General features: G+C 57.3%; 2 protein-coding genes across 3 annotated transcripts in view; one reads left to right on the top strand and one right to left on the bottom strand.

The window, feature by feature from the left end:
- Nucleotides 1-4,430: 4,430 nt before the first annotated feature.
- Nucleotides 4,431-7,398, top strand: MFAP2 (microfibril associated protein 2; the record flags this gene model as incomplete). 2 transcript variants are annotated; one of them, XM_080921345.1, is made up of 8 exons in its annotated part: nt 4,431-4,467; nt 5,251-5,337; nt 5,566-5,592; nt 5,699-5,779; nt 5,906-5,950; nt 6,450-6,537; nt 6,707-6,780; nt 6,966-7,398. In XM_080921345.1, 8 exons carry the CDS (start codon nt 4,431-4,433, stop codon nt 7,067-7,069), a joined length of 543 nt encoding a protein of 180 aa, XP_080777471.1. In that variant the 3' UTR covers nt 7,070-7,398. The 2 variants fall into 2 exon arrangements, with proteins under 2 accessions (XP_080777471.1, XP_080777472.1); XM_080921346.1 differs by lacking the exon at nt 4,431-4,467 and having other exon boundaries at nt 5,272-5,337; nt 5,671-5,779.
- Nucleotides 7,399-8,323: 925 nt separating this feature from the next.
- CROCC (ciliary rootlet coiled-coil, rootletin) overlaps nt 8,324-12,545 on the bottom strand; it is a gene marked incomplete at its 5' end in the record, with an annotated part of 34,987 nt that continues 30,765 nt past the window's right edge. The window contains 7 exons of the mRNA XM_080920997.1: nt 8,324-8,596; nt 9,214-9,393; nt 9,907-10,038; nt 10,149-10,349; nt 10,643-10,792; nt 11,175-11,399; nt 11,697-11,912. Coding sequence (XP_080777123.1) covers nt 8,510-8,596; nt 9,214-9,393; nt 9,907-10,038; nt 10,149-10,349; nt 10,643-10,792; nt 11,175-11,399; nt 11,697-11,912 — 1,191 coding nt within the window. The 3' untranslated portion in view covers nt 8,324-8,509. The remainder of the gene's footprint in view (nt 8,597-9,213; nt 9,394-9,906; nt 10,039-10,148; nt 10,350-10,642; nt 10,793-11,174; nt 11,400-11,696; nt 11,913-12,545) is intronic.

The raw sequence follows: 12,545 nt of genomic DNA on the forward strand, positions 1-12,545 counted from the left end.
ATACCTGCCCGCGACCTGACTGTCCTTGTCATCTGACAGTGCTTCCCTCCCGGCATAGGTGGCATGCAAATCACACACAGCTTAGCCTTGTATTCATGCTCTTTTGTGACCTACAGCTGAAGGCCCAGCCCCATTTTATAGGTGGCCACGGTTAAACTGAGGCTTGAGGTCACGAGAGTGGTTGCACTGTGTCTGACCTCAGGTTCTCTATTCCTAGACCTCATAGCCCTGCAGGAGAAGAGCCACAGGCTCGCCTCTCCGCAGCTTTGTAGAGCCCGAGCACCATCTCGCGGGGGGGCCTGTCCTCTCTGCCTGCCACTCCCTCCTTGGATGTGTCTGTGGTCTGGTTCCTCAGATAAAGCCAGGTTCAGCCCCACATCTCTGAGGCAGAACCACAAGCCCTGTCCCCTGGGCAGGGTGGGTGCATCTGACTTCATCCCACGGGTGGGCTGTTGGCCAGGTTCCTCTGCTCTGGGGATGCCAGCTGGCTTGGCTCCTGGGTAGGGAGGACAGGAAAGAAGGGCTGTTTCCTCTTCCTAGGCCTCCTCCAGCCTTGTTCCTGGAAGCCTAATGTCATCCACAGGCCACTCAAAGCTCAGGGGATGTGGGTCAGTCTGCGGTGACAGGCACACCCTGCTACCTAGGTGCAGCGGGGCCATGTGCTGTGATGGTAGACAAGGTCAGTGTATCGGTCAGTGTTCCATCGCAGTGAAGACACAGGGTTTCTCTGTGTAGCCCTGGCTGTCCTGGAACTCATTTTGTAGACCAGTCTGGCCTCCAGAAAGATTCACCTGCTCTGCCTTCCAAGTGCTGGGATTAAAAGCATGCTCCACCACCACCCAGCGCGACCGCAGCAACTCTTACTTATAAAGGACAACATTTAATTGGGGCTGGCTTACAGTTCAGAGGTTCGGTCCATTACTGTCATGGCAGGAGGCATGCAGGCAGAGCGTTGGAGCTGAGAATTCTGTATCTGGATCTGCAGGCAGCAGAAAGAGTGGGCCTGGCTTAAGCATCTGAAACTTCAAAACCTATCCTAACCCCCAGCCCCCTGCCCCTGTGACACACTTCCTCCCACAAGGCCACACCTTTTAATAGTGCTATTCCCTGTGGCCCTATGGGGGCCATTTTGATTCACACCACCACAGTCAGGATGGTGAAATTGGGTGAATTTTGCCGTTGCTCCATGGATAGGCAGGTGCCAGGCCTAAAGGTCAAAGCAGAGAAAGTGAAACCAGTCTCTGCATGCAGCTTCTAACCCCAGGTCAGGCTGTTGCATATGGAGAATCATCCAGGAATGAAGACCTAACCCTCACCCTGCCCCAGACACCTGCCTGGATCCTCAGGGTAAGGCGAGTGGTTAGAAGCAGCCCCAGATCCTGGCCAGTACTCTGAGTTGGTGGCTGTGGGGTCTCAATCTCTCCCTTTTGTCAGCAATAGAAGGGAACGTTTCTGCCAGGTGGGTTCCCTTCCTCCTCAGCAGGGGACAGCTGGCTGACCCTAGAACTCCCTGCTCCTTAGCTGACAAAGGTCCCTGCTTTGTTGCAATAGATGCACGGCAGGGCAGTGCAGGTCATCAGTAGACCAGAGCCAGGATGTACACAGCACTGACTTAGTCCCGTGATCACAGAACGTGGACCCCCAGGATAAGAATTAGTGTCTAGGGCTGGAGAGATGGCTCAGTGGTTAAGAGCAATGCTCTTCCAGAGGTCCTGAGTTCAGTTCCCAGCGACCACATGGTGGCTCATAATCATCTGTAATGGGATCTGATGCCCGCCTCTGGTGTGTCTGAAGACAATGACAGTGTCCTCACATACATAAATAAAAATCTTTAAAAAATAAATTAGTGTCTGGAATGAAACACTAAGGACAGGAGGAGGCTGAGAAGGAATAGCGGAACTGTTCCTGGATTGAGGTCAACTCCCAGGGTCAAATCAGAGCGTTGAGGGATTGTTGAAATTGGACTTGGGTGTTTGCTTAACTTGATCTCCCTAATCTGCTGGAAAGGAAAGAAGGAGAGAGAAGGGGAAGGAAGGGGAGAGAGATGGATGAAGCAAGGTTTCATTTCCAGCCCCGTGACCTCTGGACTCTGGGTGGAGAGGCTGGGATCCCTCTGTGAAAGAGGGGTGACCAGTCAGCTGGTTCTACTAGTACCAGACCCAGCTGCGATGGGGAGGGGCTGGAGCCCCGAGGGTGCGTCGTGGCGGCGGCGCTCTCTAGGACCCAGCGACTCCGGGCTAGGGGCGGGCGTGGGCCTTGGGGGCCGTAGGGGGGCTCTGGCGGCAGGCGGCACTCTTAGCTGCACTAGAGCACGGCGCAGAGGCCCCAACAGGTAGGCGCGGGTCGGGCGTGCTCAGGGGTGTCTGAGCACCATGCTCCGCACCCAGATCCTGGAGCTGGGGAGACTTCGGGGACCCTAGCCCCAGGATACGGAGCAGATGCTGAGGGGGCATCTGGCAAGCTGTGGGTGTAAGATAGCACAGGCAGGGAGCTGGAGCTTGGGGGTCACTAGAAATGGGGTGCTGGAGGACAGGACAGCTTTTTTGCCTACCCCACCCCCAGTGTTTGGGATGTGGAGGGCGGGGCAGGGGTCGGAGACGGAGACAAAGAGAGACCCGGGAGATGGAGAGCCAGAGAGCGAGCGCCTCAGCAAGTTTCCGCCGGCTGATTGTTCCCAGCTGTCCGGCAAGGCTCTGCAGCATCTCGTGCCCACCCCCCCCCCCCCCCGTCTGAGCCAGTGAGGGGGCTCCCGGTCCTCCCCTAGGCCAAAGTTGTGGAATGGGCCAGAAGTGGGGGTGGACCAGCTATCCTCATTGCTCCTGGCCTCCTAAGGCCTCCCAGACTCAAGTTTTAGAGTTTGTCTGGGACTCCTGGGAGCGATTATTCCCCTCTTCATGCCGGGGTTAGCCAATGAGCCCCATTCCCTGCCGTAAGCCGGGGCCTGGGTGGGAGTGTGGGAGGAAGGCTCAGCCAATCGGTGCCTCCTGTGCACAGGGACTGTTGTCAACCTCTGGTCTGGATGGAGCTGGTGACCCCCAGCACTACCACCACCACGAGGCTGCCCAGAGTTCAAAGAGTGGGAATGTGGAGCGGTGGTCCCTATAAAAAAGGGTCTAAGATGCCAAGGACCTATAGCCCCCACCAGAGGATGCTTCAGGGAGATCCCTGAGATAGGCAAGGTATCAAGAAATGTCAGGAAATCTTAGGGAAACTGAGGTTAGATGCCTTGTCTCTCTCCTCTGGATGGATGAGCCCATAGGCAGCATCTAGAAATCACCATCTACTGATTAGGACAGGGTATAGCCAGCTGCTTCTGTAGCCGGCCCCGAAGGCTGGGCTCATCCAGGACATACCCTGTGCAAGTTGTGGACCAGTGCCCCTCACCCAAACGACTCCACTGTTGTGTCAAAGGTTTTAAACCCCTGGCCCAAGTGACTTTGCCTCTCCAAGCTCGAGGCACCCTCAACCTCCTCCAGTTCTTCATGCTTCCTGGCGCTGCAGACAAACAGGCCTCAGTCTCGTGTTTGCGTGCTCTCGTGTCTGTAGTGAAGACAGCCAGGTCTTGGGAGGCCTAGACCTGGCGGGAGTCTTCTTGGAGCTGGGAGTCCTGCCCAGCCCTGAGCTGCTCTGGGGGCTCCTGGGGCCTGTTGGCATGTGGCTTTGAGCTGAGCGGTATGCTCAGGGCCCAGGGGCTAATTGAGAGCAGGTGGCAGGCCTGGCAAATGCTGCTGAACTGGTGGCCGACTGTGGTGTGGGCTGGGCAGGGCTGGTACCCTAAGGTCGTTGGAATTCATACAGTACATCAGAAAGTCTGGGAGGTGATGGGCCAGAGGTAAGCAGGCAGGAGTGTTCGGGGTACAGCAAGGGTGGGGAGAGTGACTGCTGGAGAGGTCTCCTCAGTGAGCAGGGCAGAGTAGTTTCTGTCCACTTGTTAAGAGTTTCTGATCTTTTGGTTCTTGGAGACAGGGTTTCTTGTGTAACCTTGGCCGTTCTGGAACTTGGTCTGTAGGTCAGACTAGTCTGGCCTCAGTTCAGAGATCTGTCTGCCTCTGCTGGGATTCAGACCAGTCTGGCCTCAGTTCAGAGATCTGCCTGCCTCTGCTGGGATTCAAGGTGTGTATGTGTGTGTGTGCACGTGCACACACGCTAACACCTCCAGGCAAGACCCAGGTTTATTAAAAAAAAAAAAAAAAAAAAGCTCTGGGACTCCCTTCACAGCCTCCCCTGTCACACGAGGAGGGCTGTAGATGTCTCCCACCCCCACGCCACCTCCAGATGCCTGGCTCTCAGTGCTCCTCAAACAGTCTGAATGAGGGACAAAAATGTGTTCTGCCATCATGGGCCAGCTGGACTGGCACGCAGCTAGCTCTCCTTCCCTCCCTGTCTAGCTGTCCTCAACGCCACCACCACCGCCTCCTCAGTCCATGGCCATGAGAGCTGCCTGCCTCTTCCTGCTGTTCGTGCCTGGTAAGCAGCTGGTGGGTGGGGTCTCATGTGAGACTCGGTCTTATCTCGTGGCCAGAACTGCTGTCCAGCTCCTTTCCGAGCCCTCTGTCAGGCCTGCATCACACAGTGGAGGAGCCTCAGGGTAGGCACTGGGTGCTGGACCCTTGTGTACAGTCTTGGCCTTTGAGGGGCTCTTCTCCATCACACAAGGACATATCAGTGGAGACTGCAGAGGCTCTGCCAGACCTAGTAGCCACTCACTGAAATTGTCTACGCTGACTTCCTACTGTGAGCCAAGTACTAAAGATTAGGCTGTGAATTAGGCAGACACACCCAGCGCCCATCACGTGGCCAGGCTTGGGATGAGGTAAATATCAGACAAGCTGACCTGGTAAATTTCATATTGTGTTGAATGCAATGATAGAGCTGGAGAGATGGCTTTGTTCGGCGGTTAAGAGCACTGGCTGCTCTTTTGGAGGACCCAGGTTCAATTCCCAGGAACCACATGGCGGCTTGACAACTATATCTCCTGTTACATATGCAGTCACTAAATTATTTTTAAAAAGAAACACCCAGCAGGGAAGGTGGGTCAGAGATAGCCCGGCAGAGCCAAAATGTTAGGTGAGAATTCCGCAAGCAGCCAGGAAGCCACACAGGGCAGAGGAACTGGGCAAGGGCAGGAAGTTGACCCAGGACTCGGGGTTTGGATTCTGTGAGTCTGCCAGACTGTAGGGTTAGCACCACCACCTACTTTCTCTGTTCTTCCAATGTGTGGTGTCTACCTGTGACCCCTCTCCTCGGCAGGCCTGCTGGCTCAGGGCCAATATGACCTGGACCCTCTCCCCCCATTCCCGGATCATGTCCAGTACAACCACTATGGCGACCAGATTGGTAAGAGACAATGCTTTCAGTGTCCCGGATGCTGCCATGCCTCCTGCCTGCCACCCACCACACACACGGACCAGCCAGGCACCCATTTTGGTGGGGTGGTAGGGCCCAGGGGCAGGTCTCTGGCTCATTTGTGTGTGACCTCTTTGCCCTACTCTCCTGAGACTGTGGGCTAGCCTGATCCCATGGGCTAGCCTGATCCCACCCATTCTGTCTCTATTTCACTTTCAGACAACGCAGACTACTATGACTACCAAGGTAAAAGTCTGGGGTAAGATGGGTGGGGTCAGCCGCCCGGTGGGGACCTGTGGGGACCTTGCAGGGGAAAGTGAGCAGAAGTCTTGTTACACCCTCCCTGCTGCAGAAGTGAGTCCTCGGCCCCCTGAGGAACAGTTCCAGTCCCAGCAGCAAGTCCCACAGGAAGTCATTCCAGCCCCTACTCCAGGTAATGCTGCCTCCCTTGGCCCAGCTCCTCCTGTGCTTCAAGATCAAGAGTCTGGGCCAGCCTGAGACAGGTGCCCCGAATAGACCCTCCCAGTAACCCCTGCCTATCTTCCCAAACCCACACCAGCTGCAGGGGACCTGGAGACTGAGCCCACGGAGCCTGGCCCTCTTGGTAAGAACCCCCCAGAGGCTGGAGAAAGCCAGAATGGCTCCAGAAAGGGGAGGGCCTTGTGGAATTTGCTGGTTAAGTCACAGCGGGATGCTAGACAGGGAAGCGGCAGACCTGCTCCTAGGCAGCTTTGGGCTCTCCCACCTTGCATCCTCACTAGCTCTGGCCTGAGGTGCCAGCGCTGTGTTGGTGGCACAGCCTGGACTGTGTGGTGCCTGTGGGCAGGTGAGGGCCCGAGAGGGGGGTCCTGAGGACTGTGTTGAGTTGGTTATGTAGTGGGATAGGAGCAGCCTGTGAGCTAGTGTGATGTTCCAGTTGCCTAGTAGGGTAGCTGTCAGTTTTGTGTTCCCATTTATGCTTCCAAATGGGACTGTGACTTTGTGTGAGGTATAGAGCAGGCAGCCCTATGCTACCTGGGTGCTGGATTTGTGTGGGTATGTGGGCAGGGCCTGAGGGTGCGTGGGGACCTTGTGAACCTCCAGTCTGACTCACCTGTCCCCAGACTGCCGTGAAGAACAGTACCCGTGCACCCGCCTCTACTCCATCCACAAGCCTTGCAAACAGTGTCTCAATGAGGTCTGCTTCTACAGGTGAGGGCTCCGAGGGGCTCTAGGGGTGGCTCTGAGCCAGGGGAAGTGTAAACTGGGACAGGTGCTGAATCCTCAGGTAGAGCTTAACTCTGAGGGTGGGTCTGGGCCTGGGCTCTCCCAAGGGCAGTAGGTGAGGTGTGTCTGAGAACATGCCTGGTTCATCTCCCAGCCTCCGCCGAGTGTATGTGGTCAACAAGGAAATATGTGTCCGCACAGTCTGTGCCCACGAGGAACTTCTCCGAGGTAGGAAAGCCTCCACCCCTTGTTCTGGCAGCATCCAGCACCCACTTAGTTACCTGGCTACTTTCCATCTGTACTGTGTGGCATGGATGAGGTGCCTAGACCCACCTGCAGGCTGGTGCAGACCCCTCCATCCTCATTAGCGTGGGGCAGTGGGTTCCCGCCCTGACTTTCCCTCCTTCCAACAGCTGACCTGTGCCGAGACAAGTTCTCCAAGTGTGGTGTGATGGCCGTCAGTGGTCTGTGCCAATCTGTGGCTGCCTCCTGTGCCAGGAGCTGTGGGGGCTGCTAGGGTGGAGCTGGTGTGAGATTCGAGCCCTGGACCCAGCTCGGATCCACCTCAGGCCCTGCCTGACCTGGTGCTTTCTCTCCCATCCTGCCCTCCCTTTCATCCCGGACATCAGTGGGCTGCTGCCCTAGGGAATGTGGTCATTCTGCCTTGGCCCCTCCCCAGCCTCTGGCCATCCCTAAGTGGGGGCTCCTGACTGTCCAGTCTCCACCCCTTAGTGGGGTTCGTCCAAGGCCTCTTTGTGAGGCCTGGGGTTCTCGCTGTGCCTTCTCAGTGCCTGGGGGCAGTCCTCCTCACTCAGACTGTGCCCCTTACCCAGCTGGTCTGCTTGGATTTCCTACGCCCCCAGGCATGGACCACTTCTGTTTTATACAAAATAATAAAGTTTTTACAAAAGACCCACAGTCTTGATTGCCCCCGATGCAAGGCTACCCAGCTCCTTAGAATGTCAGGTGGCTCCACTTCTGTGTCCCACAACTCCTTGCTTCATGTGGGACCTAAAGGAGCCTGACACCATCCCAAGATGCACCTCTTCATGTGCCTGCAGAAGCATACAGGTCCTTCCTGTGAGCAGTGTTTCCCGTGCTGTTCTGGGGAGCCCTCCTGACAGGTCTATGTAATGAGTAAAATCACTGTCCCCAGATGTGACCCCCCCAGAGGCTCACAGCAGTGGGTGTCAGGTGCTCTGTGAGCCTCACTGTCATCACATGACATAGGTTCCCACACAGGAGCACACAGACTCTGTCACATGGAGCACTTTTGCCCAGCATCCTTCAACAGCCAGAGCCAGACTGTCCACCCACACCCAGCTCTGCCCTGTTGCCTGAGACCAAGCTGTCTGAGATCCCTGGCCCTCTCCAGAGGGAGACCCAAGCTCATGGGCAGGCGCAGCACCATCTGCAGGAAGCTAGATGGAGAGAGGTTCATCATGCCCTGGGAAGTTGCTGAGTTCGGCTAACCTAAGCCTCTACCCTTGCTCTCCCAAGCAACCCCCAGATAGAGGAAGCACATGAGTGTACAGCCAATTCTAGAAAACAGGTCATGTTACAAAACCACAAAAGTTCTCCACAGTGAACATTACAAAAAGATACAAAAATACAAGGGCTCTAAGCTCAGGAGGGAGCTTCCTTCCAACAAGAATGCCAAGGAGACCCTGGGGGCTGCTCTAGCTCAGGTATCCTCTCTGGGGAAGCTCTGCTCTGCTGCCGGGAGAGATAAGTGCTGTCCCTGATGTCTGGCTGACTCCGCCTCTCACAGGAGAGCCTTGGGCCGTCAAGAGGCTCTTCCAGGAGAGGCCTGGGGTAGTACAGCTCTGAGAAGCCACCGTGGGTGTCACCATAGCCATCATCTCTGCCACCCCAGCTCCCTCACACAGCACTCTGATGACCAGGCCCTGGGCAGGCTATGCTACAAAGGGACTGCTGAGACACCGGCTACAGGGACTCATTTCTCCGGGGTGCCAGAGGGTGGGGAGACGGGTGCTGAGCTCCGGCGAAGCTCCTGGTGCAGCTGTGCCTTCAGTGTGGATATCTGGAGAAGAGAAGGGCCCAGTGGCCCAGGACTTGGCTGACTTCAGAGAATGGGGGCTGAGGGGTGGAGTGCCACCTGCCACCCGGGAGCCGGAAAGCTCAGCTTCTCATTCGCTCCCCACGCAGTTAGGTGTCTGCCTACTTTGGCCTCCTTCTCCCTTCAGAGGCGCGGCCATGTGAAGCAGCTCTGCCTAGCATCATCCCACTGAACAAGAGCTGTGTGCACTCCCAGCCCTGCCCTGTTACCAAGCTGTCCATGAGTTCCGGCACTATCCGGAAGAGGACCCTGACCTAAGGAGGACCAGAGAGAGACAAGGAAGATCTGGCTGGGCAGACAGGAGTGTCTGTGACCAAGCTGGGCCTGTCCAAGCAGCTAAGCTCTGCACTAGGCCAGCCAGAAGGGCCAGAAGTGACCTCACTGGCCAGTAGGAGTCATCTCTCGGGCTCTTGCTAGTACCCCTAGAAATGAGGTCTCTTTCCCCTGGGATCTCAGGCTGCTCAGAGAGCCTGTAGCTGTAGCTACAGGGAACCATGTTTGGCCCCTTTCATGACCAGTCCTTGCCTCTGGCCCCACATTTCCACCCTGGCTCCACCTTCCCTCAGGAAAGGCCCTTGTACCTGCTCCTCCAGCCCCGACACCCGCTGGCGGTGGGCCCGCTCCCGTGCCTCCAGTGTGCGCTCCGTCTGTACCTGGGCACTGCGCAGGCGCTCAACCTCCTGTTGTAGCTCCAGCTGCTGCTCCTCCGCCTCCAGCTGGCCCGGATCATGGTTCCGCTCCAGGGCTACCACCACTTGTGCCTACAGATAGGGGCCACCAATCAGGGCAGCGTGCATGGTGGCACAGGCTCACCCCTAATCTCACTGACTCTGACAGTGTACTTTCCAGTCCTGGGTCAGGGTCCCCAGGGAAGCTCACTCAAATAGACAGTGCGTGGCCTATACACACACAGGAACAAAAGCAAGCATGTTCACACAGATGCACACGGGTACACAGGCATAGTAGCCCGACAGCTGTATGTGTGAAAACACAGGCCACATGTGGCTCATGCTGTACCCGTGAGCAAGCTTCCACGGTCATTGAGGTCCACACATCCACAGCACACAGGAATCACAGACCTGACTGCTAATGAGCTTCAATGTTCTCTCTCCATGGGGAGAACCCTACACTACCACCCAGTGAAGACACGCTCCCAAGGGCTCCAGGCTCCCCTGCCGCCTCAGCCATAGGCACCAGCCCCCCCTTCCCAGGACTTAAGAGTGCTCTGCATGGGAATGGCACTGGGGCGCAGGCTGAGCAGGGACAGGAATGACCTCTAAATGTTGGATCTGCTGTTGGGCCTCGGCCAGGTCCAGCTCAGCTCCCGTGAGTGTGCGGCCCAGGCGGCCCTTCTCTGCACTCAAGCGCAGTGTGTCCTCGTGGCTTTGGAGCTTCTCCCGCTCCACCTAGGTGGGAATACGGAGGAGGCTCACGGGGGGCTGGCTCACAGCTCTGTAGGATAATCTTGACATCAGGAGACACGGGAAACCTGGGAATGCCCCAGCAGAGCAGGCACCTTGTCCAGTGTCTTCCTGAGTGCCACGTGGTCCTTGTCGCGCTGCAGTGCTGACCGCTCCAGCTCACGCTTCTGAGCTTCCAGCTGGGCCAGGGTTCGCTGCAGACTGCCCAGGCGCTCCTGCAGCAGGCGCCGCTCCTCCTGCAGCTTCTGGACGGAGCGCAGAGCCATGGCCTCCCCTTCCTGCCGCTGTCGCAGCACCTGCAGCACAAGCAGACAGTCCTTCACCCATGGCGCCTCAAGGGTGACCATCTCAAGGTGGGGACAAATGCCAGCCCACGGTGCCCACTTATGCGGTAGGCAACTGCAAGGCCACTTAAGGAAAGAACTGAGGCCAGACGGCTCTCTGGGGTATATGGGAGTGTGTCAGATGAGCCATGGTCCTTCATAGGTAGCTGGGTCAAGGTTTAGGGTGAAGTTGAAATGGGTTCATGACCACCCTAAGCCAAGGGCTACAGAGGGCACCCCTATGACAGAGGCCCTCCAGGCCTCACCTGCTGCAGCTGCTGCAGCTGGCCTTCAGCATCGCCCCGCTGCAGCTCCAGGTTGGCCAGCTCACCCCGCAAAGTCTGCACCTGTTCACCCAGGGAGCTGCTTTGCCTTCGAGCTTCAGACAACGCCTGTCTGGAAGCGTCCAGCCGTTCCTGGGAGACAGGGGCTGATGGTGCCAAGCCAGATCGCCAGCCTGAGCAAAAGGCTCCCCTCTAATCTATACTTGTCTGTGGGTTCAGAATCTACCGCTCAGGAGAGCAAAGCATCTAACTGGTCTAGCCTGTTGCCAGTCACGGTCCCTGAGCTGTGCGAAGCCACTCATCCCTCCTAGCCGGTCTCTCATGGTGCAGCATCCCCCTAAGCTTCCAGATTGGCTAGTTCCATTGACCCATTCCCACCACAAGAACAGAATTCCTGACTGACAGAGCCCAGTAGCCAACCGTCAGGTCCCTCCGAACCTGCTCTCGTCGGCTACCTCTCACTGGACTGACTGGAAGAAGAGAGCTATGTGCCAGACCACGGAGCGCCCCAGACCTGGAGCACTTGGCGGTCATGTTCACAGGTGCTCAGGGCCTTCTGTAGGTGCAGATTCTTGTCCTGAGTGCTGGTGAGGCTGGCACTGCTCTGGGCCAGGGCATCTGTCAGAGTCTGCACCTTGCTCCGCAGGGTCCCCTCGCTCTCCTCCACCTTGACCAGTGCCCCACTGAGCCGCTCCACCGTTAGCTGTAAGGTCCCTGCCTTCACCTCACTGTCTGCCACCTGTTGGGAAGGCAGAGGACAGTCAAGGGCTCCCTTCCCACCGGATGTCCACCAGGAGTGCTAACCCACGCTCCTCACCCCCTGGTTCAGCCTTCTGAAGCCTGGCCTCACCCCACAGTGGGTTAATCACCCTGTCCAGAGCCCTGCCAACCTGGCTACATGACAGGCAAGGACATCACCCCTCTGAAACTCCACCTGTCCACCTCTGCAACTTTCTCACGGACTTGGGAGGGGGCCTCAGTGCCTGGACAGAGCCTGGCAGCGGCTATGTAGGTGTGACTAGGAGGGCCCCCCCACCTGTCTCTGCAGGGAGTCCACCTGATCCTGGAGGGCCTGAGCGTGAGCCTCACGGTCCCCCATGCCTAGGCGGCTGCGCTGCAGCTCGCCTTCAAGTGCACGCCGCTGGAGCTCGAGTTTGATGGAGCGGCTCTCAGAGGCATCCAGCACCTCCTTCAGCCGCCGCTTGTCGCTCTCCAGTTTCGCCTCGGTGGCCTTCATCTTGTTGACTTTCTCCTGTAGGTAGCAAGGTTCAGCCCCAAAGCCTGCCCACGCCTCCCCACACTCCTCTGCATTACTGGGACAAAGCAGGGTTAGCCTCAAGGACTGTGTGACCTGGGACTGGCTTGTCACTGCTGGGTCCTCAGGTTCCCCATCTGTCACAGGCTAAGCAGATACAAGGGTCCCAGTGCTGTTTTCTCTAACAGAGACTAAGGTGTTATGTGACTACAGTATGTCTGTACTGGGGGGGGGCGGGTTCAGAGGTGACACTTCCTGGGGAGGGAGTTGCAGAATGGACTTTCCCTGCTCTACAAAAGGGCTTTCCAGACATGGCTGGAAGCACGTCTGAAACCCGAGCTCAACCTGGCAGCTACTGCTGAGGAGCAGGGCGCCACTCCGAGTTTTAATGGACGACCCACTCCCCTGCTCAGGACTGTGCAGGGAGCCTCAGAGTGGACACAGGGCAAGAAGAATTTGGGATCATTCAACCCACACGAGTACCCCAGAGTCTCAGTGGTCCTGGGTGTCACTAAAGCCTTCCTGCTTCGTGCTTCTCCAAACCCCTCCCTGCCCTGGCTTGCCTGCAGGGAAGAGGGGCCCCCATTCTGGCTGCCACCCAGTTTTGTTCCTGGCCTCCTCCCAGGCCCC

The sequence above is a fragment of the Micromys minutus genome (assembly GCF_963924665.1).
Source record: "Micromys minutus genome assembly, chromosome: 9".
NCBI lineage: Eukaryota > Metazoa > Chordata > Mammalia > Rodentia > Muridae > Micromys > Micromys minutus.